This window comes from Macrobrachium nipponense, chromosome 2, assembly GCF_015104395.2.
Source record: "Macrobrachium nipponense isolate FS-2020 chromosome 2, ASM1510439v2, whole genome shotgun sequence".
Classification (NCBI taxonomy): Eukaryota; Metazoa; Arthropoda; class Malacostraca; order Decapoda; family Palaemonidae; genus Macrobrachium; species Macrobrachium nipponense.
The window spans coordinates 61,314,087-61,325,626 of record NC_087201.1 but is presented as its reverse complement, the minus strand read 5'-3'; the positions used below and the strand labels follow the sequence as shown (position 1 = coordinate 61,325,626).

Below are 11,540 nucleotides of genomic sequence, written 5' to 3'. Positions count from 1 at the left end.
CTGTGGGTTAACCGGGTATGAGAAATTCTCAGACAACACAATTTCTAGCCTATGGTCTGGTTATACACACAATTTCTAGCCTATGGTCTGGTTGGAATCGAGATGGCCAATGTTCAATACTTTGTCTGAACTTTCTGTACTTTTATTGTTGTCCAGGAGAGGAGACACACACTTGCCACTTTTTTTTTTATATATGAACACATAACCCTTATCAAATTGGTCGCAGGAATATGGTGGAATCATATCACCTTTAGTAATGACATTTGCTTCATGGGGCCTAGGCATGCTGCAAAGAACTAAGTAATGCCTACAGTGCACCGTATGAGGTGCACCGACAGCACTACCTTTAGGGATCACACGATATTGGAAACGTGAATGTCTAATACCTATAGCTAAATATCTTCAGTTAAATTTACAGAAAAAACTAACGTACGTCATTTCACTTGAGAACCACAGAGGCACTGCTTTATTTGCCCTTCAGGTGACATGCTTCAAAAAGGACTTTCACTAATCGGACCAGCAACTCTAGGCTACTTATTCTCCCAGAACTAGCCAGCCGACTTCCCTCCTCTGCTTCCAGCATGTTCAACTGCTGTGTAAAGGCTGCCATCTAACAATATGCCACTGGATGTTAAAATGTGTGGCCCTCCCCTTTACCTAGATAATGAAAATTCAGTAAAATTTTTCAATTTTTATTTAACATTTTCCATTTTACAATTTTTTTGTGCTTTTTTGTGCATTATTTTATGATTCCCAAGATATTAACTATACCTTATCAAACAGATGCATACTGACAGCAAGATCAATAATGTGTAGTCTGTAAAACAAAAACAAAAAATTATACCTTCTTGAAAGTAAAATCTCGACACTGAAACTATGAACAAAATGCATTTAAAGGTTTTTTCTAAAACAGAAAAAAGGTAAAATGCCCTAACTATGCATACAAAACTTGGAAAATGCCCCCACTATGCACCCATCTTGACAAGCAATACCAATCCTCTTCCCTGGTCCCTCTTCAAAGGGATGACCAGAGATATATGTTTCATGTATTTGAAAGTTTTTTTTCTATTTTTTTTTTTTTTTTGTTTGCTCAAACTAAGTCTTGTACTTTTAACACATGCTCAGCTCGGCAGTGTTTTAATAACATACACAAGTTGAAATATTCAGTCAACCACAATACATCTCTCTCCCCTTATTTTTTTTCATAATAGAAAAAATAGTATTCACAAGTGAGCAACGAATCATTCACTACATGCAGAGTATATGCATGATACACAGGTACGATCAGGTAGGTTACAAATAAAGCTTACAGTGCACCAACGTGGTGTTGGTTTCAAGTTGACCATGTCCAGATTACAATAGGGTATATTGTTACTTCTTTAAATTATAGTGTCCAAGCAAAATGAATTGCCAATTCCAGACCACGATGGTGAAAGGCTCATTACGAGCAAGCTAATTCATAAGGATCCTTAGAGGAAGACAGACACTTGATATAATTGAGAGCAGTTTCCAATTTACATGTACCAAATTATAAGACATTGTTCAGGTCTGAACAATCAATACCTTCTTCTAAGGATTACTTGAAGCATAGGTGCAGGACATAAGGAAGCAACACACTACCTGACTCCAGCTTTTTTTTTTTCTTTTGGAGAAATTGATTGCATGTTCACTTTATGGTTTTTTTTTTATACATTTTGTATATAAACTCAATATAATTAACATGAGGAGAAACATTTTTACCATTCATCACATGGTACTCATAACACATTCTCCCTGGACCAACAAAACTAGCATACAATCTATCAGAACTAGAAGACGTCATTCCTTAACAGACTGCACAGATGTCACAAAATTTCATTTACCACAACTACCCTGGGTTAACCTAAGTCAACTTCCATTGTGTCACTACTATAGTGATGATTTTAATCTAATTTCAGTATTAGTTACTGAAACTGCACTGTAAAATCCAGGTGTGGTCCATATTAATTTTTCTTTTAAAAGTAAGCGTCATCTTTAACCCGTCCACCGTCGCCTTCTGATACAAAACGTTTGCGTCCTCTGAAAAAAATGAAAAGAAAAGAAAAGGTTAAATTGACAAGTCTTAACATTTTCAAAGTACGATTCAGCAATGACACTAAATTTTCCCTTTAGAAGAAATACTCGCTTGCCTTATATCATATTTCTAAATCTCCAAAATATTTTTGAGGAACTTCTCAACTTCATGTCCCATACTCTTACCTCACAGGTAATTTCTTGACAACATCATCTCCAATCACCTTTGCAACTTGGCACTTCATCACAAACTTCTCCAAAATAGTATACGCAGGTGGAACATCAACACAAATTTGTGGCATATCTTCATATACCTGTCAAAGGAACAATAAATGTTTAGGAAACCAAGGTGGTTTAATTTAGTTAAGATACTTTTTTTTAATTTAATAGCTGTGGTGTTGCAAGTTTTACAAACAGTTACATTTTAAGTACACAATTCATTAAGTGGTAAAGAACAGTATTACTTAGCAATAAATACAAAATACTTTTTAGCCAATGATAGAAAAAGACCTCTCAACTTAGTTGAGCCGAGTTGAATATAGAATTTAGGCTTAAAGCCAAGCACTGGGACCTATGAGGTCAGTCAGCACTGAAATGGAAGTTGACAGTAAAGGGTATCAAAGGTGTAACTGGAGGAAAGCCTCGCAGTTGCAATATGAATAAATTGTTAGGAGAGGGTGGAAAGTAAGATGAATAAAGAGAATATGAAAGGAGTTACAATAAAAAGAACAAAAGTGGTTGCAGCTAGGGGCCGAAAACATGCTGCAAAGAACCTTAAGCAATGCCTAAACGGCACCGTGCGATTTCCCCCGACAGCACTAACTCCCCCAACCCCCGCCTAAACTTGGTTGCGATCATACAAGGGGGAAGAAAGCAACTATGCTTTACCAAACTTCTAGATCTTGTCTTAGGCAAGACTTTGAACCTTCCCCTCTGTTGGCATCTTGTACAGCAGATCATGTTCTCAAGTTTACGGTCAGTGGATTATCCATTGTCACACATAGATGATGATTATGATCCAAGTATCATCAGACCACGCAGAGAGAGATTATTGAGCCGCCACAGAGGTGGCCTACAGAATTTGTTTTGACTAATTATAGTTTAGATTTTACTTAACAGAATGACAAAAATTTAACAGATTTATTCCCATAACTTCATATTTATTGCCGATTGTTTCATTCACACAAAAAATTTTGACCTATTACTCCACAACCTGTATGATATACATGGAGATTATACAGTGAGGGCAGACCAGCTCTACTGGAAATCACAGCAGGTGCAATGACAAAACTGCTCAGTTGTTTGTTTGTTTGTTTGTATGGTGTTATTACTTTACATGGAACCAGCAGTTATTCAGCAACGGGACCAACGGCTTTAAGTGACTTCCGAACCACGTCGAGAGTGAACTTCTATCACCAGAAATACACATCTCTCACTCCTCAATTGAACTGCTCAGCCCTGAAGACTAAATCTACAACCAAGGAGGTGGGTCAAATTCAGTAATTGGTATGACAGACTTGGTACACCTGACCTCTTTGCCTCTATTCTCCTGACTGATAACTTCACATTACAGTTTTGGAATTAATGATCAGGGCAGGTCCTCTACTGTATTTAAGAACAGAGACTTGACACAAGACTATTTACTGAAATATTTCAGATGAAACCTGCTTGCTCAGATTTGGCCAACATCTTGGAGACCTTGAGTAAGCTTCCTTATAACCCACTTCAGGTTTACTCTTAAAACAGTTAACCCTGCTCGAACAAATAGGGCGTGACTGCGTGAGGAAGAACCACCACCCACCCCTCACCAACTACCTCTCCTTAAAAGCATGTTTCAAAGAAAAGACCAGCATTAGTAGCTTTAAGCTATCCAACGTGACTGATGAGCAGAGAAATCTGGTCTACTTGTCCACCTAAACCGTTTTATGTATAGAATGGGTGCAATTGAACGTTTAACCCTCAAAGGTTTTACCAACTCATTCTCAAGAATTGTTATTGAACTCTAACAAAAGTTATGATTCATGACAAAATATCTTCTGAGCCCTCTCCATTAAACTGTTTACATTAACCTCTCAATTTTTCTATGGATTGCAATTTTACATCAGAAATTCAAGTGGTCTAGAACTGGATGAATATTTTACACCAGAAATTGAAAACATTAATGACTAATTAAGCAGACTATGGTACAGTTAGTAACAAATTAATGCAATTACAAGCACTTTCCTTATAAAAGTTTAATTGCACAACCATTTCAGAAAGACATCTTTACAAAAGCTTTAGTTACTCAAAATCAGATTCTACTAATATTTTGTCCAGACAACCTGTTCCCAAGGAATGATCAAGAAACCTTCACTCAATTGATGCAATGTTAGTCTGAAGATAGTTCAACAAAGATGCAAGTTTATAACAGGATTTGATAAATTTCCAGTAGAGATATTTATTTTCATGTCCTGTCTTACAGGGATTTCTTGTAAAGGTATCTGCATTTACTTCAAGGACTAAAACTCTACATTCCAAAAATCAAGATTATATAATATAAAATGAGTAACAACTGCAACTTTAGTGAACATGCCTTCAAACCCTGACTTCTAAACAAATAAAACCACCTTTTACCATGAAAAACAAATATTTCCATATTATCGTAAAATACTCACCCTTACGAACCCTGCTTTCATCTGGGTTGGAGTAATAATGATGGATCGATGCATGGACTCCAACAGATCGCACATCATTTTTGCAGTGCGTTCATCCATGTTCTCTATCACCATTACTACAGCTTCATACACCTGCAAATTAAAATGAACTATCAATATTGATTCATGACTATAGTAAAAACACCTTCTCATACTTAGTAAATCTTCTCTTAATCTAAAATGCTGAGCAGACTTTCCTTGGCATCTACTTCATTTCATTATTTACATTTAAGCAATCCAAAGACCCAAAGGTCCACTTGGAAACATCCCTCTAATTATTTCCCACCAAACATCTTCAGCCACTTATCACTTAACTCCAAGGTTGGCCAGTGTAGTATGTACAGTGGAATAGAGTAAAGAATATAATACACTATGGATGATACTCGTTGAAAGTGTATGGTAAAAAAACTATGGTACAGTTTTTCCCCAACATACAATATTTTTCAGTTACGGATAAATATGCAACATACTTTTTTGTAGTAGTATGTAATTATCAAAACAAATTATTTCAGTTATTGTTATCATACAAGCATAATTTACTTTGTAGTATATTTGATACACTCAACCCCTGGCTATTTGCACTGGCTATTTGCAGTTCAGGATTTGCAGATTCACCTATTCACAAATCTTTCAGGGGAACACAACTCCAAAATATTCGCTGAAAATCTGCTTGTGTGCAGACTTCTTCGTAGAGCATACCTAAAATACTTGCAAATTATTTAGTGACAGTATATTTTTATGGTAAAATTTAATTTTACTAATTTTCAAATATTAACATTTATGTAAACGGGAAAATATCAATAAACTTTTTTGTTTTTTAATTTTTAATTACCTCGAACTACTTTTAATAAACTATTAAAAGTAGTTCGAGGTAAGTAGATGGCATCTGAACAAATGCATTTTGGAGTAGTGTGTGTTTAGAACAGAAGAGTATAAAATTCCTTTAAAATTATGAATGAAAAATGTTAATGGTCTTGAAATTTCGAATTCTTATTTTCAAACCAAAAAGAATAACCACGATCTGTGATAAAATAGATTGGTTTATAGGAATAACCACAATCTGTGATGAAATAAGACTGGTATACATAAGCACTGTTCTATGGTAAAAATGGAGTATCATATGCTAAACGTTCAAGACATTACTATGTCTAAGTATTATTTTCTGCAATAAAGACTACTTTATTACCATTAGCATACTGTACATTACTATGTATATACTGGCTGTTTCCAGAAATTATTTTTTGAAATTAAAGTTTCAACTACTATTTTTCTTAATACATAAAACCAAGGAATAACATGCTATCTCTAAGGGTTTTTACAATACAAAATTACGGTACAGTAATCAAGACGACAAAATTGGAAAATAAATCCATACCATGTTACACTCAAGGCTTGCCTAACTACCATACCTTTATCTTACAATATATGACAACCTACATGTGCTCCATTAATCTGTGGCCTAACAGTGATTAAATCAATAATGAAATGACCCTTGGTCATTCACTGTATTTTGTATGTATGGGAATCCTTTAGTAGCACCTCTAGGAGGGGAATCAGACATTCCCTCTCAGTTTGGATTGTAACCTTGTCTATCCCCTCAAATGGGCAACCATTGTACAGGGGAAGAGGCTTTAGCACTCAAAGAATCGAAACTTCCCTATAACGTTTCGAAGATTGCGCAGAGTCCTAAGCCTTTGTAACTCAGAAGCAATACCACTTGCCACTGCTTGTGGAAAAAGTAAATCATGAACTAATGGGGAACGGAAGCTTTTCCTCACAAGACAAGAAACACTAAAACATAGCTTGGTAGCAATGAAAACTTTTGTCTTGGCAAGACTGCAATTTATTAGCCAAAGTAACATCAACTCCATAACAACTCAATTTTTCGAATTATTTCACGATTATTTCACTCATAAGCAGCCTAATTCTGTCCAAATAACAGTTTGCATATCTGTTTCATTCATAAATGGATAGAACTTCTGCACATTTTTCAAAGTTTAAAATATTTTTGCAAGCGAGGGATGTTAATCAACAGGGCAACATTTGTCAGAGGTTTATTGCAAGCACTTTGTACCATATGAAGTTCATATTTGTAGAGTAATTAATATTGGGGAAGGAGGATGTAAATTTCTGTTTTCTGAAATGGTCACAGAATGGAATTTTCACAGAATGGAATTTTTGATAAAACTGAATCAGTCCTGTACTCTTGATATAAATGTAATAGCAATCTCCCAATACAAATAGATTTTCACTTCAGAAACCTTGCCAGCCACTAAGATTGTTAAAAGGTTTACAAAAACAATGACACAAGAGTCCATCATAACTGAGCTTGCTCCTCAGTTGTTCCTATTCTCCCGCTGGTGGGCAGGACTGGTCGCCTACACAATAGTTTGAAGTGTTATCCAAGAAATTTTGAATTCAAGCTGCCGTTTGGAACTTATAGCCCTGTAATTACTAGGTTACTTAACGAAAATTAAAATTTTCTTGTAAAAGGTAGTACAACAAATTTAATTTTTGTTTTTTATAGGCAAGGCAGATTTCCCACAAATAATAACACATAAGTGAAGAGCATGACTTTTTTATGGTTAATGTAATGCATTACACAAAGTTAACTTGCAGAAAATTTACTTTCCAATTCAACTAATGAAAGCTTTTCCTCATTGGCATGAGACAAGAAACAATAAAGCAAAGCTTGGTAGCAACAAAAACTTTTGTCTTAGCAAGGCTGCAATTTATTAGCCAAATGTACCATCAATGAAAACTTTTGTCTTAGTAAGACTGCAATTTATTAGCCAAAAGTACCATCAACTTCAATACTAAAATTTCACAATTATTTTAGCCAAACAAGCATAATCCTGTCCAAATAATAGTTCACGTATGTATGTTTATCAGTATGGCAACATTTGTTGGTGGATTATTGAAAGACTTATTACCATATCAATGTCATAGAGTGATTAATATTGGGGAAGAAGGATTCAAATTTCTGTTTTTTGAAAGTCACAGAATAGATTTTTGGATAAAATATAGTCAGTCCTGTACTCTTGATATAAATGTAACAGCAATATCCCAATAAAAATAGATTTTCACTTCAGAAACCCTTGCCAGATCCTAAAATTGTTAAAAGGCTTATAAAAACAATGAAACAGTCCATCATAACCATGATTAATAACTAATACCAACTTTTCTTCAAAACTCCAGCATCTTGACCTTTTCCTAAATATCTTCTGTCAAGTTTTTTACCCATTCCTTCAAAGATTCTATTTGGTTTGTTTGTATGGTGTTTTTACATTGCATGGAACCAGTGGTTATTCAACAACAGGACCAACAGCTTAACGTGACTTCCAAACCACATTGAGAGTGAACTTCTACAAAGGTGGGACGCCAATACCATACCAACAACGCCACTAAGGCGCTAAGATTCTATTTGGAATTACTCTTGGGAATAATTTTACATTAATCCTAACAATACTTAAGACTCTCAAATCCTTCTGGTTACCTAAATAATACTCCTGACTTCTATTCACCGAGCTTCTTTAACCGTTGGTTATGATCAGTAATTCTGTCATAAATATAAGTGTAACTGCATCGTATGGATAAGATGGAATTACTAATATATTCCTCCCACTTTTTGTCACTATTGTTCCTAAAAATCCTTGCAAATTATTTTCCCAAGTTACCTAAATGGGAAAATATAAATTACTTACCAACTCATGATGGAAATGAGGCACTTCCAACTCCATAAGGCATCTGGTGGCCTCTGCAATATCAGAAGAAGAGAGGTATTCTTGCAACAACAAAACCATCTTCTTGACCAGGTACTTAACAGGACGCGTACCACCTCCCACGCCCCAAACATTGTCAAGCCTAACGAGGCCATGTCTCATGGACAATAAGCTATCTGATCGGGCTAGTGTAACAACAGCATGATCAGAATCGACCTGTTAAAAATAAATTTTTTTCTGAAATATCTCTTACCTGATAAACAAAATAAAATTCCTGGTTGTTAGCTAAAATATAACACTTCTGATAGGCAAGAAAAAATACTCAAATTTAAAATCTGACAAAAGTTGGAAAACTGACATGTAATAAAATGTTAAGATAAACCTCCAAGTGTCAAATTAGAAGGTTACGCAACTTTTATTTGTTAACCTGTGAATGGCTTTGCGGTACAGCATACAGGTGTGAGTTAATGGTCAAACTCAAACACATTTGCCACAACCAGCCCAACTGTAAACATTTTTAGTGTTATCTTGGCTGAGTCACTATTTCATCATAACCACAGATGCAGCACCAATCAATCCATTCCAATTCACTCAAACAAATTTACAAGTTCACTATGGACCCAATTCAGCTTAAATATTACATGTATATGAATGTCCTTCCCTTATAAAAAAAATGCTGTCCTTCAAACGGAAGTCTAGATAAGCAGTTTCCTATTTTGATTCAGTTATAGACTTCAAGAGCAAGAGAAACAAGATTGCATCATTATGGCAAAAATTGACAAACTTGTACTACAAAAATCCTGTGAAGGTAATACACAGTGGCAATAACTTTTGCCAAGTCTTTTGTCACAATTGGTTTAACACTTTAATTAACCTTCATAATACTGAATAGAAACCAATAATGTAAAATGGTAATATGGGACATGAAAAAAATTATGAACATCCCTCTTCTCATTCCTTTATAAAAGTATCAGTCAATTTAAAATCTTACTTCAGAAATATAAGAATGGACTTCTTTACTTCTGTTCATGTAACAACAAATTTTCAGCTTTTTTTTTTTAATACCATGGTACTCTTGCTTGAAACAAGACAAGATACTACTCTTTCTAGATAAAATTGATGTATGTACCTATAAGGCACTGATAAACCCATTCACTAAAATGTATTGCGGAGTGGCAAGTGACCACTCCTTACCGACACCAATATTTTCATCATATTAATACCTCAAGGCATCACTAAGAAATGTCCATTTTCAATACTTGAATCAAAATAAATCAAACTTCTTTTAAATTGCAGCTTTACCCAGCAGGAAACATGATTTACAAATATTTTTGCTATGGATACTGCTCAGTTCATCATCACAACCCTAGATAATGCCATAAGGGCAAGTTCAGAGTGTTAGTTTGCTTTCTTCACAAGCTCTTCCTAAGAGACCAGTAAGCCATACATAAAACAATGTCTGCACTAACATCCTGATTCCCTCCTTCTCTTGACCTTTCCATTCAAGTGTGCTAAGACCTGATAGTCTTCAGGTGTTTGCCAGAAGTCTTAACCTACAAATGTTCACTCTGTAAAAACAGTTTAACTGTCTACAGATTCATTTAAAATCACTCGTGCAAACCACTAAGAAATCAACTGTTGTGCCTTTCATTTCACTCTGTGTTGCGCAAGTAAGGTGCTTACCACTAAGCAATGAACTATTGTTCCTTTCATTTCATTATCACCAAGTCAATGCCAATAATCATGTTGAAATTACAAACCTATAGAAAATTTCTTTCATCATTCACAAAGGGAAAGTGCCAAACGAGGCTAACATTTAGTATCAATGGCTTCCAGTAAACACCTTTTTACTCATTCAGTATTTCATTCAGCTGACCTTAAGCTCATCTCATCATGAATGTAAGTTGAGAATACTTCTTAACTCCTTTCTCTAATCCTCTCAACTTATCTCTTTATTTAATCAAATAATTCAAAAGACGCTCAGAAATCTTATTCACTTATACTAAACAAACTGCGCTAATAACTAAAAAGCCAAGTCCACAATCTGCAATCTAAATCAAAGATTATATCTGTTCCCCAGATGGTTTCCTACTGGAATGAAGTTTAAAAGTGTTATCAGTTAAACTTTTTCCTGCACAAGGCAACAAGCAAAATTAAGGAATTAATTCAAAATAGGATTTACAGCACAAACATATGACCTTCATACCTTGCCTTTATAACTCTGGAGGAACTTTGGAGGTATGCAATCATCAGCAATTGACCTGGCAATAAAGTTGCCGAGAATAGTTGGAGCATCCGGAGTGTCCAGCACTAGGTCGCTCAGGTTTTTTATGAGCACGTCATAACCTGAAAAAATGTTAACACAATGGTAAGAAAATACCAAACCAAAATTTAAGCCATTATTCATTTATAATTTAATGATTCAAACCTGTCACTTGCATTTTCAAATTATTATATTAATTACAGGTTAACAAAATTAGAGTGTGCTTCAGTATAGAAAGGGTAAACATTCACTTAAGGTTTCCTAGTTTTCTTTGTAAAATATAGGAAAACTATTATTAATGATAAAAAAAAAAAAATTTGCTTTAAAATTAAGTTACAGAATGTGCTTCCTACTCGAGAGGAGATCCAATAAAACATACTTGGCTATTTACAAATTCCTGAAAAAGAGAAAAATCAGATCCTCAATTTTCAAAATAATAATAATAACAGTATTTACTGGAATAAACTGTAATATATGACCTCTATCTTAAAATTAAAATAATTCTCCAATGTATAGTATGAGGATGAAAATGCAAGGTATTTAGCACTTGCTAAGGGTTTCCGAGTCGATGAAACTGTTTTTCATTTAGTACTTAAGTTCAATAGTTCTGGTTCTGATAGGAGTAAAAGTGAGATTCCTACACCAAAGCCATCAAAATTGCTGGTACGTATGGGTTTTGAACACAATAGTGATGTTAACCTATGGTGTCATGAGGCTCCATCTAAACCGAAGAGAATTTTACATGTGGGGAAAGTCTCTTCACTGTGGCTCTGCCCACTAGCTGATGACATACAGTGGACCCAGTATATT

General features: G+C 34.8%; 1 protein-coding gene across 1 annotated transcript in view; it reads right to left on the bottom strand.

The window, feature by feature from the left end:
• Positions 1 to 676: 676 nt before the first annotated feature.
• The window catches only part of LOC135220638 (programmed cell death protein 4-like), a 36,553-nt gene continuing 25,689 nt past the window's right edge, over positions 677 to 11,540 (bottom strand). The window contains exons 4-8 of the mRNA XM_064257957.1: positions 10,674 to 10,813; positions 8,450 to 8,683; positions 4,707 to 4,838; positions 2,239 to 2,366; positions 677 to 2,058 (exon numbers count right to left, since the gene is read on the bottom strand). Coding sequence (XP_064114027.1) covers positions 1,995 to 2,058; positions 2,239 to 2,366; positions 4,707 to 4,838; positions 8,450 to 8,683; positions 10,674 to 10,813 — 698 coding nt within the window. The 3' untranslated portion in view covers positions 677 to 1,994. The remainder of the gene's footprint in view (positions 2,059 to 2,238; positions 2,367 to 4,706; positions 4,839 to 8,449; positions 8,684 to 10,673; positions 10,814 to 11,540) is intronic.